Source organism: Vitis vinifera, chromosome 5 (genome assembly GCF_030704535.1).
Source record: "Vitis vinifera cultivar Pinot Noir 40024 chromosome 5, ASM3070453v1".
NCBI classification, from domain to species: Eukaryota; Viridiplantae; Streptophyta; class Magnoliopsida; order Vitales; family Vitaceae; genus Vitis; species Vitis vinifera.
The window spans coordinates 9786063-9811851 of NC_081809.1; the positions used below are offsets into that span (position 1 = coordinate 9786063).

Below are 25789 nucleotides of genomic sequence, written 5' to 3' on the forward strand. Positions count from 1 at the left end.
CTCCTTCACTGAGCAAAAACACATAGCCAAAAGTACTTTTCCTATCATCCAAATCCCTTGTATAGTCACTGTCTATATATGCCATTAGTTCACCATTACCCTCCTTCTGATAAAAAACTCCCAAATCTACAGTACCTTTCAAGTACTTTAACACCCTTTTTGCAGCTTGCAAATGCATCTCAGTTGGACTTGCCATGAACCTGCTAATAAGACACACCACATACATCAAATCTGGTCTTGTAGCAGTCAGATACATAAGACTTCCAACTAATTGTTTGTACTTAGTAGCATCCACCTTAACTCTGCCTTCATTCTTCGTTAATCTATCTCCAGGAACAATGGGATTCTTCACACTATTACTTTTCTCCATCCCAAACCTCTCCAACACTTCTTTTGCATACTTCCTCTGACTAATATAAATACCCTCAGAATTTTGTAAAACCTCCATACCCAGAAAATACTTCATCTTTCCCAAATCAGTCATATCAAATTCAAGTTTCATAGAATTCTTGAATTTAACAAACATACTCTCATCATTACCAATAAAAATTAGATCATCAACATATAAGCTAACAATCAAAATTTTACCTCCACTCACATAATCTTCCATCCAGAATGGTACTCTTCTGTTCCTCCCTTGTTGTGAGCTTGGTGAGCTTTCTCCAGATACTCCTGAATTTTCACCAAGTGACTCACTCAAAGAACCAAGTGACTCACTCGAAGACAAGCTGTCCTCTCTTTCTCTTCCCTCTACTGCCACCCCCTCTTCAGCGTCATCTTCACCTTGTTCATCTTCACTCCCTTCTTCATTGCTATCTCCCCATTCAAGCACATCAAGTCTTACTTCTTCATTACTCCTCCCCCAATTCCAGCACTTATCTTCTTCGAAAACAACATCTCTGCTTACAACTATCTTCTTGGACACTGGATCATAAAGTCTATATGCTTTAGACTCTTCACTCACCCCTAGCAACACACATTGAAAGCTCTTATCATCTAGCTTCTTTCTCTTGTTATCTGGCACATGAACATGGCCAATGCATCCAAAAACCCGAAAATAATCAACATTGGGTTTAACACCACTCCAAGCCTCTTCAGGGGTCACGCCTTTTACTACCAATATAGGACTTCTATTGAGCACATGAGCTGTCCAGTTCACTGCTTCTAGCCAGAAATTCTTTGGGACTTGCTTCTCCGATAACATGCTTCTAACCATGTTCATGATTGTCCTGTTCTTGCGCTCAGCTACTCCGTTTTGTTGAGGAGTATAGGCTGCAGTGAGTTGCCTACTAATACCATTAGTTTTGCAGAAGGCATTGAATTCGAGAGATGTGAACTCTCCACCCCTATTTGTGCGCAAACAACAAATAAAAGCTCCTGTCTCTTTCTTAACAAGATTTTTGTAATTCTTGAAGGTAGTAAAAGCTTCAGACTTCTCCGTAAGAAAATATATCCATACCTTACGGCTATAATCATCAATAAAGCTAATAAGGTACCTCTTTTTACTGTTGGAGACAGGTTTGATGGGTCCACAAATGTTAGCATGTACCAACTGTAGCCTCTGTGATGCTCTCCACAAGCTTCTCTTTGGAATTGCGTCCCTGTGTTGCTTTCCCACCATGCAATCAGTGCATACTTTGGATGATGCTTTCAGCTGTGGTAACCTTCTCACCATCTCCTTATACTGCAATGTTCTGAGACCCTTAAAGCTTAGGTGCCCATATCTACAATGCCAGAGGTGTGTATTGTCTTCAAGAGTTATTTGAAAACAAGTGGGAGCTTTTGGCATAACTCTTGCGGGCAGTATGAACATCCTATTTGCAGACATTGATGTTTGCATAATGAGCCATTTCTCAGGATGATAGACTCTGCATTCTCCATGTTGGATCAGAATAGCCACTCCTTTCTCTTGCAATTGTCCAACACTTAGCAAATTGTTTCTCAACTTAGGAATATAGAAAACATCTGTAATTACCTGAGTAACTCCAGCAACTTGCATTCTAATGTTCCCCTTTCCCAATACAGTCATCTTGGAATTGTTCCCGAGCTTTACAGATTGTCGGAATTCCTCATCAAGATCTGAGAACCACAACTTATTTCCACACATATGATTGCTGCACCCCGAGTCAAGAAACCAAACATCTTCTTTCCTTGATTGGTTAAGCTCCACATACGACATCAATAGCATCTCCTCTTTCTCATCAAGTTCTGCATAATGTGCTCCCTTCTCCCATTTAGGACACTCATATTGAAAGTGCCCTAATTGATGACACTTGTAGCACTCAACTATAGCTTTGTTGAATGCTTGTCTGCCCCTTCCTCTGCCTCTTCCTTGAAAAGCTCCACGACCACGACCTCCTCTTCCAACAAATTTATCATTATAGGTCACCTTCAATGCCTACTCATCTCTTCCATGCCCATTCATCCTCTGCTCATGAACCAACAAGCTACTCTGCAACTCATCAATGGTTAAAGTGTCTAAATCATTAGACTCTTCAACTGAACACACAACATAGTCAAACCTTGAAGTCATTGATCTCAGGATCTTTTCAATGATCACCACTTGCTTCATGCTTTCACCATGAATCTTCATCTTGTTTGCTATGGTGAGTGTTCGAGCAAAATACTCATCAACACTTTCACCCTCTTTCATCTGCAGAACCTCGAACTCCCTTCGAAGTGCTTGAAGTTGTGCCCTTTTGACTCTTGTGGAACCTTGGTACTTCTGCTTCATAGAGTCCCAGATATGCTTACCAGTCTCTTTATTGAGGATGGTCTCCATAATGTTTCGATCTATGGCTTGGAACAGATAATTCTTGACCTTCAAGTCTTTCAGCTTGTGATCTGCAATTGCCTTCTGTTGAGCTTCAGTAGGCTTTATTCCTTCTGCTGCGGCAGGGATTCCATTCTCGACCAGGCTCCAATACTCCTTTGAACGAAGAAAATTTTCCATAAGCATAGACCAATGATCATAATGGCCATCGAACTTAGGAATTGCAGGTTGAACAAAGTTACTACTTTCAGCTGTGATTACTACTCAAAAAGTGCTATTTGATAGCTTGTAATTAATCCTTTTAAACACTTTTGAGTAGTAGTTTTGGCCTTTTAACTCAATTGGCATGATAAGGACCCTTGCAATCAATTTTAATCACTTTATGTTAAGTTTTGGTGTTTTTGTTAGTAATTTGATCACCAAAGCAATCCAAGATTGAGGAGAGTTCTTTGGAATCTTGGGCAAAGCAATTGGAAGCTCAGAAACATGAAGAACTAAAGCTTTGAAGCCCTTTTCCAAGAGTTGATCCGGAATGCAAGGAGAAAAAGTAAAGAGAATCTGCCATGAAGCATATTCTTGATGACAGTCGTGGCAGCCACTTTTTGAGCACTTTCTGAAGTCCAATTGATGCATGCTATATACCATTTCAAAGCTCAGGAAGTCAACAATCCAATGCTTTAAACAGTGCGCAATTCGGAGTTGAAATGAAGAAGTTACAGTCATTGCAAGTCAATCACTCTAAGCTGAAGGAAGCATTTTGCAAAGTGTTGCGAAATCACCCTTTTGTTGCAAAGTGATTTCGCAGCCTTTTTGTTCAGTGTGGTGGATTTCCTCCTAAAGTTGCCCGATATATGCGACAAGTGGGAAGCTGAGAACCTCAAGATGGAAGCCAACTTTGCAGCCCTGCGAGAATAGCCTTTCGCTGCGAAGTGATTTCGCAGCCCTTTTTTAGTGTCTGCGAAATCTCGCAGACATCATTTTCTCTTGCGAAATGGTCCGTAGTGCTTCCCGATGTTTGCTACCGACATTGGGAGATATTTTCCATCAGATTTTTGTTGTCTAAATCCCAAAATACTCCTTGTAAGCCACCAATTACAAGATTCCTTAGCTTTTAAGTTAGTAAAAAGAGAAAATATCCATGTAATAATTAGTTTTATATTATGTTCATATAAATACCTCTCGAGAGCCTGTTCTCAAGGGAGAGAGGAACCTTTTTGTAAAAGTTGGAAAGCAAGTAAAGTTCAGGCCCTTTGTTTTGCCTTACCTTCTCACTTTGTATTTTTTATTTCTTACTAAGTTATGCACTCTCTGTGGAATTTTCCCCAGAGAATGAGTAACTAAACCTTTAGTTCCTTGGAGCTAAGGTAGCCGGGGGAAGGTTCCAAGTGCAAGAATGCAAAGCTTTGTGGTTTCAGCCATTAGTGAAGAGGAAGTGAAATCCTTTAGTGATTTCTATGTTTTTAGTTAACTTAAAACACCTTAGAGTCACCTGGGCCAACACTTGGTAAGGCAAGTGATTTCCAACCATGGAGATGCACTAGTTTACCCCTTGCGAGCCTCTGGGAGGTGACTTTAGGGTAGGATTTTCTAGAATTGCCAACACTTGGTAAGCTTTTGGACTCCAAGGAGACATCCATTAGTTATCTCTTGCGAGCTTGAGAAGGGAAGTCCAAGGTTAAAGATCACCTTGAATGGTTAAGGCTTAGTGAGAGGTTTAAACCATTGCAAGTTGCATCAGTGAGAGAATTAAAGTTGGAATCTAATTAAAGGATGTATCTATACAACACCGGTTAGAGAATTGACTATATGTTGAATCTCTAACGCGAGAAAATGAACCATCTGACCGGAGCTATGTCTTTTGCATGAGGAACCACCCCAGTGAACCTGACCCTCCAAGGAATGTTTTTCCTCCTAAGTTATTCCCATTACTTGTTTGTTAGTTAGTTTAAATCTAAATCTTTACCAATCAAAGTTTGTGTTTTATTTCTTAAGCTAACCTTGAAATGAAACAAGACCAATTCTCTTTGAATTGGTATCATTGATAACTTGCTAATCCTTCCCAGTGAACGATCCTAGAGCCGCTATACTATAGTAGCTTTTTCTTTGCTACCCTAGTATATGGTGTAATAGGTTATAAATTTTGTTGATTACTCCCTCATCCAAGGAGCAGCAACTGGACACAAATCAGCTGAGACACCAATTGGGCATGAATCAAGCTGCCATACTTTGATCACTCTTTCTCTTATCTTACTCTCTTTTCACTCTTTCTCTCTACAAGAAACTGGGGCTCTGATACCAAATTGTTGTAAACTGTAGACATAATGCAATTCACTCACAATATGAGAATGAGTCTTCTTCAATTCAAAACAAGCTATGGGCTTATATAAGCCTTACAAAAGAGATTAAAAAGGAAACAAACAGCCCACGTAAGAACGTGGTAAATGGCTAAGGAAATAGTCAAATCCTACCAACATGTCCCAAAAAAAATAGGAACTATTAACAGAATGAAATTCTAACAACTTTGACTACTTTAACTGAACATCCCAACAGTGTCGGCCATGTGGGAAGAAGAGAGGGTGAATGGAGGGGGGAGGGAAAAAGAAAAAAACCTGAGAAAAAAAAAATGGGGGGCCACAGGCTGCTGTTGGGGAGCATGTTAAAAATGGAGGAGGGTGGGAGAAGACAAGAATCAGGGGGGTCCCCACGTGGGAAGGGAGAATTGGGAGAAAATGAGGGGGAAAATGAAAAGAAAATAAAAAATAAATAAAAATAAAAATGAGATATAGGATGATGGTCGGTGGTGAGGGGTATGGGATGAGAGAGAAGGAGTGAGTGGGGTGGTTAGGGAGTAGGAAGAGAGAGGAGAGAGAGGAAAGAGGAGAGATGAGAAAAAAAAGAAAAAAAATAAAATAGAATATAATAATAATAATAATAGTAATAATAATAATAAAATAAAAGTAATAGTAATAAAATAAAATAATATACATAATAATAAAAGCTATTAAAAGGTGAGTGGTCCAAAAAACACATGTAATTGGAATTTAAAATTTATTGATAAAATTGGACTCAAAATTAATATAAAAATAAAATTGAGACAAATTTTGGGGTCTACAATGACATTTTTAATAACTTAAAAAATTACAGGTTTCACATAAAAATAATCATCTTTTTCAATTGAGGGCTATTTAATTAAAAGTATTATTAGAAATTCAACTTTTTATCAATTTTTGACCTTATTTTAATAAAAACATCTTCATTACTTTTTTTATAAAAATAATAATTTAAAAATATATATTATAAATATTTGAAATAGCAAAAGGTATTTATTAAAAAAAATGAATTTTTTAAAAGAAAATTGAGAATGAATAAATTTACAAATAGTTGTATTTCATCTGTTTTAACCCTTTATTTATAAAAATCCAACATTTTGTACAAAAATTTATCTTATGACTTTAAAAATCACTTTAAGTGATTTTCATGCATCAATTTTTATTTTTTTTTAAGTTTTTAAAATCATTATTATTATTATTATTATTATTATTATTTTAATGTGAGTATAGAAAATATATTCAAATAGACAATTAACATTTATAATTTTTTAGAAGGGGCATATTTTCTTTCTTTTTTTTTTTACTTTTTATTTTTGAAAAATAATTAATAAATATTGTTATGTAAATTAAAAATTGAGCTTATGCTCCCCTGGCCTAGACTGGCTCACGGCCAGTGGATAGGATACAAACAAAGTGGAAGTATAACATGTTTGGAGAAAGATATCAAACTCTAGTTGACCTGTGGAAAAAAAGTATAAAAAATTAAAAAATAAACAAAATAAAAAACAGAACTCTAAAAAGTAATAACAAAAGAGAAGATTTGAAGATTGACACTGTCAATTCCTTCTTCAGCATAACCACAGAAATATCTTAATGAATTAATGCAACTTGTCAAGAGTATCAAAGATGATGTGAAATAATGCAAACAATAATCCAGGAATCAGACAACTAGAAGGTTTTTTTTTTTTTTTTTAACAGAAAGAAACAAGAAGTCTTTTTATACTGAGAATTCTTGTATAAGACTGAAACTTCACAAGAAGGTCGCGTATGGAAGTAGGGAACTGCTCGTTTGGCTTTTTCAAGTGGCGAAGGATTTCCATTTCCCTATAGATGCGACTTCTCAAATTAACGTGTCATGTTGACCTGTTTTTTTCCACCTTGCTTGGAATTATTCATTCTACTACTACTACTAATAATAATTTTACTGTACCCCTTTTTGGGCAAACAAAGAAATATCTTAATGAATTAATAAAATGTGAATACCTGTCAAATTAACGTGTCGTCGGTTCTGCTGGTTCTTTCCCACTTGGAATTTTCCCTCCTTGAACCATTAATTTTCGACACTTGATTTGGATTGAAAAACACTTCTCAGCTGCAAGCCTGCAACTTGCATTAGCAAACAATGTTGAATAGGTCTGAGTTCATTTACTGGCACTGGTCCAGCCAGCACGACAACAACAAAAAAAACTGAAGCATTTCTAGAGACAACAATGGTGTGGTAAATCAAGATCTAAGCATGGACAAGCTTGAGATCAAAAGTAACAAGAAGTTAAAAAATTTGCCTTTTTTTTTTATTCTTGAATATTTTGTAATGAGAATTCTTTTATATATATGTTATATAAGATGGAACGTCCTTCACCACTCATAACTCAGAAGCAAGCCACAAGAGTGAAGTGTGAGATTGATGGAAGAGATTCGAGAGGCTGCGTTAGCCTATTACGAAGCTGGAACTCAAGAGCAGAAGCAATTGGCATGGGCATTTTTCCAAACCTTGGATGTTGATGGAGACGGGACAGTGAGCGTCCAGGAGTTCGTCAACTTCCTCAGGGGCAGGGGCTACCGGTTGTTCGATAATCCCAACTTTTACCGGGCACTTGACCGTGACGGCAATGGGTGTCTGGATTTCCACGAAGTTCTCACCTTCTTCTATATAATTAAAAGCGGTAGACCTTTCTGTGATGGGTGTGGAATTTTCTTGAAGGGTTTGTTTTTCACTTGCCTTAATTGCTATGAAAGCAGCCATACCACATTCGATCTTTGCTCTGCGTGTTACCGCGGCAAAAGGTTCAGTCACCAGCACGCAGCCATTTTAGATAACTACACTTTGTTGACGCACAAGAGGATGATGACCATGGCAGGATACGGACAACCAAATATGAGTCAGGTCAAATTATATCCATCCCATCCACTTACCCACCTCTATATTTCATTCCCCATCTATTGAATATTCACGGACAGCCTCCTAGAAAGCTATGCACCAAATTTTTTGATAATATAGCAATGTTAGCCAGATTCTTCATTATATTCCATTCGAGATGTAAGTCAGTGATTAGTTGTAATAATTAATATTTCTTTAAAAATATAGAGAGCTTCAAAAGTCAACTCATAGTTGTTACATCACATGAGCCAATTAGTAAATCACTCCAAACTCACCTCAGTCAACTTTTGAGTTAAATAACAACATTTTTAAAAGAATATAATTAAAATATTGCTGCATTTTTATTGAGTGGCTTTTGTGAATTTGGTTTGTGATAACACTAGTAAAGACAATTTAAAACACTTGAATTTTAATACAAAGGTTGTTGTCAAATTTAACTCAAAGTGTGGGCTGTTTATAAGTTTTATTAATACAAATGATTTGTTTAATACAGCCAACTTCTCGAGGGAGTTCCAGCTTGAAGCAAGGGAAGTCTAGTCATGTAAGTTTTTTTTTTTTTCCTTCATTTATTTTCTTAAAAGCCTAATTTTTTCTATTACTATTATTATTTTTTGAGATTTTAGGTTTGTTAATTGATTTTTAAGAAAAACCTTATTATTGTTAGAGGCTTTTTTCCCCTTAATCTACATGAATCTTAAGCCCCATTTAAGATTAAAATCTTTCTAATTCTCTAATTAATAATGATTTTATATTCTGTATTATATAAATCCACAAATCTTCTTATATTTTTTTAATAAAATTGAATAAAAATTTTGTTTGTTGACATCAACAATAAAATAAGAAAATTTAAAATTTAAAATACAATTAAAATTAAAATACTTAAAAATTAAATACAATTAAAACCAAAAAACATAAAAAAAGAAAAAAAATTTATATGAAATAGTGACTTCTATTGTATTTTTTACTTTTTCTCGAATCTATATTTTTTACTAGTATGATTTAGCAAAGTAAAAGTTAATATTTTATTTTTATATTTTTAGTTTTAAATTTTTTTAGTTTTAATTGTATTTTTAATTTTTAATTTTTAATTTATTTTATTAATCTCAAATCAATTCTCACAATTTAAAAAAAAAAACTATTAATTGACATTATTAACCTGATAAATAAAAGGTCATTTTAGGAAATAATTATCAACTTGTGAAAAAGAGCATATATTTTAAAATATTTTTAAATAGGTAAAAATAAAATTGAGGTACTTTTTTCTATAATATTTTTTCAAATTAGCAAGTCAAAACTTACTTTCCCTTTTTTATCTTTTCATATGTCAATCAAATTATATATCTTTATGGATTTAATCCACATTCAATCAAAGAAAGGTGCCATTTCTTCTAAAAGTTTAACTTGAACTAAACATTAATCTTCCATGTCACGTATTGGTGAACCAAAGAATATTCTCGTCTATATATCCACCAACCAAGCCTGCCTTGTTACTTTTGCTTGTTACTATGGAAAAAACAATTGGTTTAATCATATCATAATAAGATTTCATTCATTCATATATATTTTATTAGGTATTACGTGATAGATTAATGAGAACATGCAACCTTAAATAATTGAAAACAAATGACTATGCTAAGTGCATTTTCAAAGCCATATTTTTATAGTTGTTAACAGCTTTATTTTTCTATTGTAGGTTAGTAAGCAAATTTTGATTTATTATTTGATAAAACTACATAAATCTAATGTAATTTCATGTTTTATTTGTTTTAAATCTATATTATTATATTTAATTATTATTTATATAGAAAAACAAATATTTTTAATGAAGCTCCAAGAAATAAAATGTTAAATATACCATTGGAGTACCGCATTCCTCTTTGGCCCTTGGGGGAAGCTCGCATTGTTATCAAACCCCACATTGAGTAACAATAGACCGTTGCAAAAACGCTTATAAAAGACTAACCTTACTAATAATTGAAAATTTTTCTCTTAATTTTTCTTTGCAAATTATTTTCCTTTTTAAGATAAGTTCATAAGACTTTCTACTTTTTACATAGAAGTTATTAACTTTTTCTATTTTTGAAGAAAAATATTTCCAAACCTCACCTTAGTTACAAGTTGACTTTTATGTCAAAATAAATGAAATTATTTAAATCTTTGGCATCTCTATTTTGGTCATAATTACAAATATCCACAATAAAATGTAAATTTTAAAACTTATTGCACTTTTGAAACCATATTTTACTACATGCTCAAGACCCTTTTGCCACAACTTGCTTTTCTTTCAACTTGATTTATTGTTTAAGTTGTAGTGTCTTAAACAACAAAAGTCATGCTTTTGTGTTATGCTGTATATATAATAGAAAAGTGAATTTAGGAAATCACTTAACACTAAAATCTTGTTTTTGATGGTGCTTCAAATATTAGATTGATGAGGAAATAAAAAAGAAGCCAGAGATTTGAATTTGCCAAACATGGATTAATACATCCTTAATTTATGTCGAGTTGCAGGAGAAAGTGAAGGTAGCATTTGAGGCGTTTAACACTGGAGTTGCCATTGCCAATGCTTGCAGCACTATGTAGGCATTTTATGGTTGAAACATCTGGTTATAATTAAGGATCTGGTGACTTTCACCTACTCTATGTACTTTATTTTTTCTGCTGGAAACTGTACTATTTGATTATGAATAGTCATGCATATTCTGCATTTTTACTGAAACTGTGGCTTGAAGTAAAAAGGCAAATAGCCTGGTTTATACCAATTTTTTGTAGTGGCTTCAATACTACAGATTCCTTCAACATTCAATCCGCAGTAAGCTTGATAGAAATAATTGTGGTTTTTGGAGAACTAAAGGGTTGCTAGTAGTCTGAGCCCACAACTTTAGAGGATATATATATTTTGACTTACCATAATACAACTCAAAATAGAGAAAATTGGAGTGGAGTAACAATTCAATCAAATCTAGAATTGATTTGATCTTTGAAGAAGAATTGATCAGTCTGTTATGAAACTTCTCACTTCTATAATTTTGAATAGGTGTATGGCTGAGATGTCAAAATCAAGTTTGAGGCCTTTTGTATCTTCTAAAAGTTTTGATTTTCCTCCGATTATTTCTTTTCTACTACATTTTTTTTTTAAAAAAGGTCAATTTTGTCTGCAAAATAATATGACATTTTTCTTTTCTATTATTTATATCATGATAATTTATTTTCGATAAGAGATCCATTCAAAGAACAATGGACTAGTTGAAGTAATGAGCCGGATGGATCAAGGGATCTTTATTGAATCTATAGACTTACCAGGGCTTCGATTGACTAACGCACCTCTGTGTTCTCATGTACTCCGTGCATCAATGCTCTCTTTACCCTATTTACATATTCATTAATATATGTAAAATTACCCAAAAACATTCTTCCTTTTTCTTCCTAAAGGCATCTTCTGTTGGAAAAAGGGGATGAATGAAATTAAGTAAAACCATTCATTAAGTAAATTCATTCATTTTTCCAGAATTCTAAGAGTCTCAAGAAGCCAAATTCATTTTGGCTTTCTGAACCTGTCTGTGTTCTTCCCTCCTTGAAGTCTATAAATAGTGGTAGACTTTCTTTCAAAAAATGTACAGAAAAACTTTGGAGTATTGTCAGAGTGTTTAAGAGTTCCTTCCTTTCGTGTCCGTGATAGAGTTGAACAATTTCCAGTTCGCCGGAGTGGCTACAGAGTGCTGTTGCTGCCATTCGAAGATCGTTTTATCCTGGGAGACAGACGCCTTGCGATTCTCAAAGCACCTGTGGAGAAGGCGAATCTGTTTTAAGGAGATTGTGTTTTCCACAAGACTCGGTCTAATCTTCTTCCTTAATTCTCTGTTTTTTTTTTTCCAGTTTTCTTTTATTTTCTTATGAACTAACCAGTGTGTGCAGTGTGATTTTCTAACATCTTCTTCTTCATTTTTCTTCGAATATACTTCTTCCCAATTACAAACCCAAACTACAAACTCATTTTGTTTGGAACTTATTTGATGTCAAAAGACTATTATAGGTATATTCATAGCCAATTTGAATATTTTTATATATTTTATTTGAATCTATATAACATACAATAGAGATATCTTTTAAGGTTTATTCATATATAATTTTTGACAAAAAACTTCCTATAAAAATAGTTGAAAAATAATTAGAAAGAATTTAGAAGTGATTTAGAAATTTTTTTTAAAAAAAAACCCGTGAAAATGTGCAATGTAAATGAAGAAACAAAAAGAAAAGAAAAAAAAAAGTTAACTTGTTATGACTAGACTTGGAAGGTTAGACATCCTAGTAATGTCTTGGTTGTACAATGCAGGACACTTATAAGAATATTGAGGAGGTAACAACTAAAAAAAGTTCAGATGTGAAACTAGTAAGACCGGAGGACCTCTTCTTCCATTCCCAAGAAATCGAATGAAAAAATAAATATATACATACATACATATATAATTCATACCTTTATAATATCATTGTATATGATTATTTGGTATCTATTTGTTGAGAAACACAATTTTCTAAGAGCAAAATTGTGCTAAATGGTACTTAGAGGTTTCAATAAAAGACAATTTTGTATTAAAAGATTTAATTAAAAGAGTAAATGCAAAAGAGTTTTAGTATATGTAAATATAATTTCCCGATGCTTAATTTCACAACCCACCATCTTTAATGTTTATTTTTTTCTTTTGTAAACTCATTTCTTTTTTATGCATTTTAATAATATTATTTCTCATGAAAAGATGCTTCAATAAAAATCATGTTTTATTTTTTTTCCTTATATTAATATAGTTTTGAGTCTTGAATTATTTTAATTCATGTACTTACCATGGATTTTTTTTCTTAAAAATTATCTTTATTATATTTTAAGTTTCATTGTTTAAAAATTTATACACATACCTTTTTCTTTAAAATAATTATTTTAAATCTTTTTTTTTTAAATCTCATAAAAGGAAATCAGGTTCACAAATAAGAAAAAAAGAATTATTTCTAATTTGGTAACTTATGCTTTGTTTAATTATTTTTTTTCCTTTTTATTATTCTTTTTTTTAAGATGTGTAAAATGTTGAGCATTTGACTTGATAAAAAAAATTTAGTTTTTATTTTTTTATTTCTTAAATGTGTTCTTGATGAAAAACATTCATTTCTATGTATTTTTCTTTTATATTAATATTGTTTCGAGTTTACTTTGTTTTTTTAAAAAAAAAAAACAATATGCTTTTTCAATATTATCTTTTTCTTTTTTGTAATTTTTATTTGACTTTAAATAAAGGAAAATCCAAAATTTTAAAAAATTTATAATAACTAATAAATTTTTTCCTTGATTCACATATAGCACAAAGCTAAACCACTCCTCCAATTTCATTGATTAATTTATCATTGGATTCCAATTCTTGCGGCTTTCTAGCTAGTGAGTTGATTCTAGCTTCGACTTAAGGTCTTGGTTAGAATTATATATCGTTAGGGTGAATTCACAATATTCCAACAAATACCAGAATTTTTCTACCATTTCTTTGTGTAAAATTAAATAGGTAATAGCAACTAGCAACAATAAATAAGTAAACTCATGCAACGGAAAAATAAATTAGACACTAGAATTTTTACATGAAAAACCCCCTAATGCGAAGGGAAAAACCACGAGACCTAGTCCAATTCAAGCTTCCACTATCAACAGTAATGGGTTACACCTGTCTTCTCTAGAATAATCTCTAGAGGCTACCAAATACATCAAGAGCACATATAGCCTTGGATTATACAATCTCTCTTGGCAAAAAAAACAAAGAAAATTGGAGAAAGTATACCCAAAAAACGTCGTTACTATTCATAGGCAGTAACACTAGTTCCTGAGCTCAAAATTTGATCTCCACCGTTCAGATTGTAGCTACTCGAGTTTCAAACCTCTCCTCCAAATTTCAACTCGATCGGACCACATATGAAGCGGGATCGACTTGTTGATGAAATCTAGGTAGATGTGTTTTTTCCTCTCTTCTCTTCTCTCTATTTTCTTTTTCTTTTTTCGATTTGGTTCCTTTTTGTTTTTTTTTTCTATTTTTTTAATGTAATTGACTTGGGCCCCAAGCATATGGGGCCCACTCCCTCACATACGAGGGAGCCTAACAAATCTTCCCCTCCCGACTATGTAAGGGGCTTTACCAAGCTCGCTTGTTTTCTACAGAATTATAGTTTCTCTGTAGGTATTAGTTTTGTCATCATATCTGATCTATTCTCATTAGTATGGATTTTCTCAAGGCAAAACAATTTCATCTCTAATGCATTATGAATCCAATGATATCTCACATCAATATGCTTGGGTTTAGAGTGAAAAGTTGGATCCTTACTGAAATGAATAGCACTCTGACTATCATAGTAGAGTAGATACCTTTCTTACTGTAAACCCAATTCTTGTAGGAACTTCTTCATCCATAGTAACTCCTTGCTAGCTTTAGTGATAACAATATACTCAACCTCTATGGTCGACAAAGCAACACATTTCTGTAACCTTGATTGCCATGACACTGCTCCCCCTGAAAAAGTGATCAAATAGCCAGAAGTAGACTTTCTAAAATCAACATCCCCAGCCATATCTACATTTGTGCATCCTACAAGCACAAGTTTGTTAGTCCCAAAACATAAACATGTCTTAGAAGTACCCCTCAGATACCTGAGAATCCATTTCACTACAGCCCAATGTTCTTTGCCAGGATTAGAAAGGAACCTGTTGACAACTCTAATAACATGAGCAATATCAAGCCTTGTGCACACCATGACATACATCAAGCTACCCACGACTGATGCATAGGACACTTTTTGCATTTCTTCTTTTTCTTTCTCACTTGAAGGACTTTGTTTGGAACTTAGCTTTAGATGACTTCCAAGTGGAGAACTCACTGGTTTTGCCTTGCCCATGTTGAACTTGTCTAAAACCTTCTCCATATAGCTTTCTTGAGATAACCACAATTTTACATTCGTCCTATCTTGAAAAATCTTTATACCAAGAATCTGACTTGCAAGCCTCAAGTCCTTCATTTCAAAGGACTTGCTCAACTCCTTTTTTAGTTTATCAATTTTACCAGTATCACGACCAACAATCAGCATGTCATCCACATATAGCAAGAGAATAATAAATTCTCCATCAGAGAATTTCTTCACAAACACACAATGGTCAGAAGTAGTTCTATCATACCCATGCTCAACCACGAAGGAATCAAACTTCTTGTACCACTATCTTGGTGTCTGCTTGAGACCATACAAGCTCTTCTTCAGTCAACACACTAAGTGTTCCTTGCCTTTGATTTAAACCCTTATGGTTGCTCCATATATATTTCCTCCTCTAAGTCACCATGAAGGAAAACAGTCTTCACATCAAGCTGTTCAATCTCTAAATTCATACTAGAAGCCAAGCCTAACACAACTCAGATTGAAGACATCTTAACCACGGGTGAGAAAATCTCTTCAAAGTCAATGCCTTTCTTCTGACTAAAACCCTACACAACCAATCTTGCCTTGTACCTTAGCTGTGATCTGTTTGGCTCATGCTTCCTTTTCAACACCCACTTATTCTTCAATGCTCTCTTACTCTTAGGCTACTCCATCAATTCATAAGTGTCATTCTTATACAAGGATTTCATCTCTTCATGCATAGCTCTCAACCACTTTTTTTTCTCATCATGCAATAGAACCTCTTGATAACTTTCTGGCTCTCCCCCATCAGAAAGCAACAAATACTCATCACTAGTATACCTTTTAGAAGGTTGACGCTCTCTAGTAGATCTTCTTAACTGTGTTTTAGTAGGCAACTCTAAAGTAGCTTGTTCCTATTGTTGTTCTAGGCCATCATTCTCAACTGTAGGATTTTCTTCTACATCATCGACTGCAAACTCATAATTTCTATCAACTGTATCAACTTGTTCTTCTTGCACAACTTCCTTGTGTTCATTATGTCTTATAGAGTTAGGAGAGACTAGACCCAAATCAACCTGTTCTTCACTGAAAGGATTTGACTTCTTAACCTAATCCAAGTCTTCAATGGTTTGATCTTCAAAGAAGACAACATCTTTGCTTCTTATAGTCTTTTTGGTAGTTGAATCCCATAACCTATACCTAGACTCTTCATTTGAATAACCTAAGAAGACACACTGTTTAGTCTTGCAGTCAAGCTTGGACCACTCATCTTTAGGAACATGAACAAATCAAACACTCTCAAGTGCTCAAAAGAAACAAATTTTCCTCTCCAAACTCTGTCTGGAATATCACCCTCTAAAGGATATGATGGAGACAGATTAGTCAAATCAACAATTGTCCTCATGGCCTCACCCTAATAATACTTAGGCAATTTTACATGAGAGAGCATACACCTGATTCTATCACAGATGGTTCTATTCATTCTCTCAGCTACACCATTTTTTTGTGGGGTCTTAGGAACCATCTTCTCAAGCTTGATGCCATGACTTCTGCAATATTGCTCAAATGGCCCCCTATATTCACCCACCATTGTTTGCTATAACAAATTTTAACCGCTTGCTAGTTTGCCTCTCAATCTTCACATGAAAATCTTTGAATACATCAAGTACATGGTCTTTGGATTTCAAAGCATATGGCCACACCTTTCTTAAATGATCATCAGTAAAATTCACATAATAAAGTGTACCACCAAGAGTATTACTTTTCATAGTAGAAACATCAGTGTGAACTAAATCAAGAATATCTAGTTTTCTACATAAATGAAATCTACGAAATGCAACTCTAATTTGCTTTCCAAATAGACAATGTGTACAAGGTAATAGTGATGTACCTTTAACTGGTAGAAGCTTCTTTCTGGCAAGAACCTGAAGTCCCTTTTTACTTGTTTGACCAAGCCGCTTATACCATAGCTCAATAGAGGCTTCATTCTCAACAATGTTCACCTCTCCCTTGATTAGTCTCGTTTTTGTCTTGTAGAGAGCATTGTTTTTCTTCCCTCTAGCTAAAACAAAAGAACCCTTAGTAAGTTTCCACTTACCTTCTTCAAGGTGACTAGGGTAGCCCTCATCATCAAGCTTCCCAACAGAGATAAAACTAAAGCGTATTTTAGGAACATGTCTAACATCTTTCAAAACCAATTTGAACTTAATGCTAGTTTTTAGCTCTACATCTCTCATGCCAACAATTTCACATTTTGCTTCATTTCCCATCCTAACCCAACCAAAATTTCCACTAGTGTAGGAAGAGAAGAAATCTCTACATGCAGTGATATGAAACAACGTTGTTGTATCAACCACCCAAGTGTAATCCTAGCATGCAAGGTTTACACACGCAACATCACAAACAATGATCGTATCACCATTAGATGCAACGACTGCAATGTCTTTGTTTTCTTTCTGTTCTTCACCATTTCCTTTAAGCTTTTCTTTTTTGAATTTTCTGTACTCTCTCTTAATGTGCCTAGTGATTACTACTCAAAAAGTGCTATTTGATAGCTTATAATTAATCCTTTTAAACACTTTTGAGTAGTAGTTTAGGCCTTTTAACTCAATTGGCATGTTAAGGACCCTTGAAAGGAATTTTGATCACTTTGTGTAAGTTTTGGTGTTTTTGTTAGTAATTTGATCATCAAAGCAAGTCAAGACTGAGGAGAGTTATGAGGAATCTTGGGCAAAGCTTAGAAGTCATTTGCCAAGAGTAAATCCGGATTGCAAGGAGAAAAAGTAAAGAGAATCTGCCATGAAGCATATTCTTGATGACAGTCGTAGCAGCCACTTTTGGAGCACTTTCTGAAGTCCAATTGATGCATGCTATATACCATTTCAAATCTTAGGAAGTCAAAAATCCACTGCTTCAAACGGTGTGCAATTCGGAGTTGAAACAAAGAAGTTGCAGCCATTGCAAGCCAATCACTCCGAGCTGAAGGAAGCATTTTGCAAAGTGCTGCGAAATCACCCTTTTGTTGCGAAGTGATTCCGCAGCCTTTTTGTACAATAGGGTGTATTTCCTCCTGAAGATGCCCGACATATACCGCGAGAGGGAAGCTGGGAACCTCAAGGTGGAAGCCAACTTCGCAGCCCAGCGAAGATAGCATGTTGTTGCGAAATGATTTCGCAGCCCTCTTGAGTGTCTGCGAAATCTCGCAGACACCATTTTCTCTTGCGAAATGGTTCCTGAAGCACCCCGATATTTGCTACCGACATTTGGAGATATTTTCTATTAGATTTTTGTTGTCTAAATCCCAAAATACTCCTTTTAAGCCACCAATTACAAGATTCCTTAGCTTTTAAGTTAGTAAAAAAGAGAAAATATCTATGTAATAATTAGTTTTATATTATGTTCATATATATACCTCTCGGGAGCCTGTTCTCAGGGAGGAGATCCTTTTGTAAAGTTTTGGGTAAGCAAGTAAAGTTCAGTTCTTTGTATTGCCTTACCTTATCACTTTGTATTTTTATTTTTATACTAAGTTATGAACTCTCTGAGGAGTTTTCCCCAGAGAATGAGTAACTAAACCTCTAATTCCTTGGAGCTAAGGTTGCCGGGGAAGGTTCCAAGTGCAAGAATGTAAAGCTTTGTGGTTTTAGCTAGTAATGAAGAGGAAGTGAAATCCTTTAATGATTTCTATGTTTTTAGTTAACTTAAAACACCTTAGAGTCACCTGGGCCAACACTTGGTAAGGCAAGTGATTTCCAACCATGGAAATGCACTAGTTTACCCCTTGCGAGCCTCTGGGAGGTGACTTTAAGGTAGGATTTTCTGGAATTGCCAACACTTGGTAAGCTTTTGGACTCCAAGGAGACATCCATTAGTTATCTCTTGCGAGCTTGAGAAGGGAAGTCCAAGGTTAAAGATCACCTTGGATGGTTGAGGCTTAGTGAGAGGCTTAAACCATTGCAGGTTGCATTAGTGAGAGAATTAAAGTGAAATCTAATTGAAGGAGTCTCTGTACAACACCGGTTAGAGAATTGACTATATGTTGAATCTCTAATTCGAGGAAATTAACCATCTGACCGGAGCTATATCTTTTGCATGAGGAACCACCCTAGTGAACCTAACTCTCCAAGGAATGTTTTCTTCCTAAGTTATTCCTATTACTTGTTGTGTTAGTTAGTTTAAGTCTAAACCTTTACCAATCAAAGTTTGTGTTTTATTTCTTAAGCTAACCTTGAAATGAAACAAGACCAATTCACTCGGAATTGGCATCATTGATAGCTTGTTAATCCTTCCCAGTGAACGATCCTAGAGCCGCTATACTATAGTAGCTTTTTCTTTGCTACCCTAATATATGGTGTTATAGGTTATAAATTTTGTTGATTACTCCCTCAATCAAGGAGCACCAGTTGGACACAAATCAGCTGATACACCAACTGGGCATGAATCACCTAGGCTTGCCACAATAAAAACACTTTATCTCTTTTCTGGACTTTGATTTTCCTCTTGACTTGTCACAGTTATAATCACTAAAAGGTTTTCTGCTTTTACTTCTCCCCCGCCTCTCTATAACAGGTGCTTTTGTATTAGAGGAAATACCTAATTCTTTTCTTTTTGCCTCTTCATTAAACGTGCTGTCTTTTACCATGTTGACAATTATCACACCATTTGGGGTTGAATTACTCAAGGATACCACCAAAGTTTCCCAACTGTCTGGTAAGGAACTCAACAAAAGTAAAGTCTATACCTCATCATCTAGCTCAAGCTTCATAGTAGACAACTCATTCAACAATCCCTGAAAATTATTGAGATGTTTTGCAACACTATTACTATCCTTGTACTTTAAATTCACAAGCCTTCTTATCATAAAGGCTTTGTTCTGTGCAGTTTTTCTCTCATAAAGACTTTAATTTCTACCAAAGGCTATATGCATCAATTTCCTTGGCTACGTGATGGAAGACACTCTAATCAACCCACTACCTAATATGTCCAATGGTTTTCCTATTTAATTTCTTCCACTCATCCTCAATTGTAGTAACTGGCTTATAACCCCTGCATTCAATGGACTCAAACAACTCTTTGCAATATAGAATATCCTCCATCCTAGTATTCCAAATTGAATAATTGGAAGCTGTGAGTTTAATTATTCCACTGTCAACCTCCTCCATTTAATTCACACAAGAGATCTAATTGCTAATCAATCTGGCTCTAATACCATTTGTTAGGGTGAATTCACAATATTCCAACAAACACCGGGATTTTTCTACCATTTCTTTGTGTAAAATTAAATGGGTAATAGCAACTAGCAACAATAACACTAGAATTTTTATGTGGAAAACCTCCCAATACGAAGGGAAAAACCACGGGACCTAGTCTAGTTCAAACTTCCACTATCAACAATAATGGGTTACACCTGTCTTCTCTAGAATAATCTCTAGAGGCTTCCAAATACATCAAGATCACATATAGCCTTGGATTATACAATCTCTTTTGGCAAAAGAAACAAAGAAAATTGGAGAAAGTATACCCAAAAAACGTTGTTACTGTTCACAGGTAGTAACACCAGTTCTCGAGCTCAAAATCTAATCTCTATCGTTCAAATTGTAGCTACTCGTGTTTTAAACCTTTCTTCCAAATTTCAACTCAATCGGACCACAGATGAAACTGGATCGGCTTGTTGATGAAATCTGGGCAGATGCGTTTTTTCCTTTCTCTTCTTTTCTCTTTATTTTTTTTTCGATCTATTTCCTTTTTGTTTTTGTATTTTTTTTTAATGTAACTGACTTGGGCCCTAAGCATATGGGGCCCATTCCCTCTCACATGAGGGACCCCAACATATATGCCTCCTAATCTACCTCCTTGCAGTTGACTTTGGTTGTTGTCCTTGGCAATTGGGTCGTTTCAGCGTTTTGAAACATGAGCCACATAATCAAGGAACCGAATGGCTTCTTCAAGGATTTTGCTCATAAAATCTGCTCTACACATGGTTTTATGGTTGTTTCATCCAAGGTAGTATCCCCTCATAGAAATATGAAGCATGCATCAAATGTCGAATCAATAAGGTGGACATGCATTGATTGCTTCCTTGAAACGATCTCAACAAACAAAAAACTTTTATCCATCTCTGGACATAAATTTGGAAATTTCTCTTTTCCTTGTACTTGTTTGTGGGCTAAGAAAAACTAGTGTAAAAATGTAGCCTAAAGTTCTATCCAACTCCTTATACTTTATGGCCTTGATGAATTTAACCATGTTTAGTGTAGTCCTTCAAAGTAAGAGGAAATAATTGCACTCTCATTTGATATACATGGATATTGGAATCTTGGAAAGTAGAGCATATCTCTTACACCTCTTTCAAGTGAGCTATGGATTCTCCTCTTCTACCTCTTTGAATATAGGAAACAATGTCACCAATTGAGAGCAGATAGTTATGTGTTTTGTTTATGGCACAAAGCAAGAGGGTCAAGTGGTCTCTCATTGACCTGAATTGCCGAAAAAGTTATTGGATAGGTACGTTCTATCCATGCTAGTCTTGAGCTTGTCTTTCCATATTCTCTCTTGGATTTAACTCAACAACTCTTTCTAATCTTCCACAAACATTCCTCTTCTAGCAATAGTGCATAAACAAGCTAAGTTTATCTCAATCTCAAGCAAAAACAAAGAAATAACAAACACAATCTATAAAAAAATTAAAAAAATCTGGTTAGATATCTAAAATGAAGTAAACAAAAACTTAGAATAACTCAATCTTCTACGACACAAATTTCATCTTTGAGTTTTTTGCTAATGCCAATTTTTGGCATTGAAAGAATGGATATAGAACGAAAAGATGTCAACAATTGTTTTAAGTTTGTCTCTAATCATTTCCTAAGCCAAAATGAATTTATAAAATAAACAAATAGCTAATATGATGTTCAATCATCTTGACATGGATTGAGGATCTAAATCTTGAGATATTGGCTAGAATTGATGAAACTATGGAATTGGAATTATTGAAAGTTGAATTAAAATGAGGATAAACATTCATAATGATTGAGTAGGATGAAGAATTAACAAGTGATAAAATGTCATTCAAATAGATTCATACCTAGGATAAGATCTACACATTGAATAGGATCCATCTTAAACTCAATTGCACTTTTAGATTCTAAATCTCTATTGAAATAAAACCCTAGATCATCCTTAGATCTACTTAAGCACTTACAAATAACTAATCTAAATGATCCACCATGAATCTAACCTAAGAGAAAGCAATATTCAATAAGTTTATAAAACATCAACTATGTCAAATTCAAGAGAGATTTCAAGAGATCTTTAGTTGTAGATGAAAGAATCATGAATCTTACAATAGGGATTGAATTATACTTGAGAATTGATGCATGATAGTGTTGATCTTCACCTAAACCAATCCTCCTCTAGATGAGAAAGAGTTTAGATACTAAGCATGTTGAGAATTGACTTCATCACCTTGCTTGATAGCCAAGAAAAAGATAGAAGATAGAGAGAATGTAGAATGAGAGGGAAATTTTCAAATTTAAAAGCAAATCTTCAAAGTGACAAAAATCTCACAAACAACTAACACCTAACCTATTCATAGTGCACCAAAAGCAAGTGGCAAGATCTCTTAATGTCGCCTCATCTAAAAGAGTCTATTCACATATTAAAACAAAAAAAAAAAAAATTAATTACAATCTTGAGATCAAAAGTTTAGCAAAAATGGTAAAATCATAACATCTCAATTCTAATAACAAATACAACAAATTCGACTAAGGGCGATAGTAGACTTGCAATATCGATTTGGCTTCAGTGTCAAAATTCATTTTGACAAATGGCTATAATGTTGATCCTAGTATCAATTCTCCTATTGGCTATAATCTGTAAAGGCTCCTAATGTTGATTTGAAAAGTCTTTAGAATCCTATCTGTTTACTATGAATCAACACCCCAAGATGTGTATCTATTTGATTTTGATAAAACCTTGCTTTATTGGTTCCCTCAATATGTTATCCCCATTTATTCTGGTATCGAAATTAGCCTTGCATTTGGATACAAGTTGGAAGTTGTAAGTTCTTCTCTCTAAGCTTCGATTCCTTTACCTTTTCATATGATCTTTTTCTAAGCTTTAACTCCTTTCCTATTCATAGGATATTTCCCTTGCATTCTTCCTTGGTATAAAAGATGACTTTCCTTTTTGTTTTGTTTTGTTTATAAAACCTTACAAATTCCCATTAATCACCAAAACAACACTAACATAAAACATAAGTAGAATGATTTATATGCCTTCTATAAAATAGTTCTTTTGTGCCCCAAGGAAATTCTATATATATGAAAGTAAATAACATAAATTTTTTAAAATTTATGCAAATTCCTATTAATCAATCTATATTTACTTAACTTTACACTAAAATTATCTTAAATTCCTTTCAATATATTTATATTCATCTATTTGAAAAAAAAAAAAAAAGTCTAACAATGAGATTATTAATTTTATTAAAAAGAAATTATCACTTTTTGAATAAAAAATTAAATCATTTAAAATTTTTAAATAAGATTTTATATAAAATATTTTATTTGAAAGTTCAATTATAAATTCTCTTTAAAAATTTTGTTGAACAATTTTTTTTTTTTTAGTTTATAAATTTTTGTTGTTAGTTTCTTTAAATTATTAAAATAAAAGGATCATGTTGGGCAATATTTTGAAAAAAAAAAAAAAACTGAAAATATGGGCAAAAAATCGATAATAAATCATTGATATTTTATGTAAGTCATTCCATTTCCATTGATCAACAACTTTCCCCTAATTTTTTGTCAAACTTTTGCCAAAAAATAGTTGAATAAAGTTTCCTTCCATTTTTTGTATGGGGGTCCCCAAAATCCATATTTTCCCGGATTTTTGGACTATTTTCTTTGATATTTTCTTTCTTGCACCTATTTTTTAGTGTTGTAATTCATTTGAATGACTTATGTTGTTTAGAAGGTAATGAATTGAGTATGAAATACACTAGGAGTATTCATCAATGTTTTCAAAACCAGATCAGTTATTGAATCGGAAAAGTTACTAGTTTATGGTTTACTGGTTGGATCGGTGGTCGAATTGCGGTCAAACCAATGATGTCATAAATATATATTTTATACATTATTAAATTAAAAAATTAAAAAATAATGAATAATAAATTCTATCTAAATTTTGATAGCATCTACTCTATTTGTTGAGTTTTTTCACTTTTTTTTTTTACTTGTAGAAGTCATCAATCATCATATATCATATCTCTAACACAATATAAGATGTTATACATTCATAATGTCAATCAACCTAGTATTTATCAAATAGTAAAACCATTGCTACTCTACATCCAAATATGAGCAATAAACCAACAATGACCAAATTATTAAAGAATTGTTAACACATTATCCATAATAGATACTACAAATGTCAACCACAACACTTAAATAGTTACTCAAAATATAACTTGTCAATGTTTGAGTATCCATGAAGAATTTTTCATACTAATAAATATAAAATTCATGTCTTCATTCATTTTAAAAATTGCCACATGGAGATTCAAAATGAGCATATGGAAAACCAAAGTTCTCCACATCAAGCCCTTTTACAGCCACGCCACCACCATCCTTGTCATCTACAAAAATATTGAATATATATCAACAAGAAATATTTTTTAAAAAAAATATATAATTATTAAACTTTTATAAGTTTAAATATTCTACTAACCAATGTGAGAACTTGAACCTTCCACTTTGTTTATCGAAATTGACCCTTCTTCATATAAAAGATTTTCCAATTCTTCAACATCTAGCTTTGTTGGCTCATCCTCATCAACTATCCAAAAATTGGTCTCATCAATGCATACATAGTCAATGGGATCACAAGTTCTTTTCTTGTTGTAGAACCTAAAAAAGAAAAACATATAATTATTCATAATTGTGAATGAAAAAATTTTAATTCAAAACAACTAAGAAAACATTTATATTGATTTTTTAGTTGCAAATTGTAATGAAATTATACAAGATCTTTAAGCCTTTTATGTTACAATCTATTCATTCTTTTGGTATGTATACGTTCAAAGACACTCCAATTCCTCTCACATCCAAAAGACGATACAGTTTGGCTCAATATTTGAACGCAACTTTTGCAAATGTGGTGCACTGTATCCATGTAGCCTCCACCATTCATCTAGTTACCATTTTCACATTAAAAATAAGAAGAAAAAAAAATATTAGCAAGTATAAAATATAATAATCTATATTTTAAAGTTAAAACACACTAATAAAGATTAAATATTAAGTAAGTAACTAATGAAAAACAACAAACACACTAATAAATTAAAATTATATTTTACCAAGTTGAAGTACTTCACGTGAAGAATAAGCAAGGTCTTTTCCAAAAACTTCCCAATCAATCACAAAACAACTTCATTTCATTCATCGTATCAAGCTTACCTTTCAGAACTTTCAGATCAATAACATCCATAACACCTCCAATAATAGTTGGCTTATTACAAAAGTTTTCTTCATCATATTGAAAACATAGATTACCAATAAGCTACTAAATGAATGCTTTTCTTTAGTTGTTGATCCCAACATTGCTTTATGATCTATGTATAAGGCTTGTATAGTCTTTTGTTGTTGTTAAATAATTTCTTAATTCCCAGACGAGCCCTATACATGCCTTCATACACATATCTCATCAAAGGCCTCTCATCACAATCAACAATATGCAATAAACGCATTAGTGGAGACATGAGATTCACAACTATCAAACAATCATTCCAAAATCTATTATCCAAGATGATGGAAACTGCAACTTTGCTTTTATTATCCCTTAAATATCTAGCGTCCACAAAGAACTTACTAGTCACCAAAGCTTGCAAGTCATGTTTATGAT

At 33.5% G+C, this 25789-nt stretch overlaps 1 protein-coding gene across 1 annotated transcript; it reads left to right on the forward strand.

Moving 5' to 3' along the window:
* Nucleotides 1-7507: 7507 nt before the first annotated feature.
* LOC100254539 (uncharacterized) lies at nucleotides 7508-11790 on the forward strand. The gene is made up of 3 exons (XM_010651888.1): nucleotides 7508-7987; nucleotides 8475-8522; nucleotides 11602-11790. The coding sequence occupies exons 1-3, from the start codon at nucleotides 7508-7510 to the stop codon at nucleotides 11788-11790; spliced, it is 717 nt and encodes a 238-aa protein (XP_010650190.1).
* The last annotated feature ends 13999 nt before the right edge of the window (nucleotides 11791-25789 follow it).

Bases quoted from the DNA above. Each gene is read 5' to 3' on its own strand.
- LOC100254539 (XM_010651888.1), top strand. From the start codon at position 7,508: ATGGAAGAGATTCGAGAGGCTGCGTTAGCCTATTACGAAGCTGGAACT. The intron at 7,988-8,474 runs GTCAAATTATAT...TGTTTAATACAG, and splicing joins GACAACCAAATATGAGTCAG to CCAACTTCTCGAGGGAGTTC. The intron at 8,523-11,601 runs GTAAGTTTTTTT...AAAAATGTACAG, and splicing joins AGCAAGGGAAGTCTAGTCAT to AAAAACTTTGGAGTATTGTC.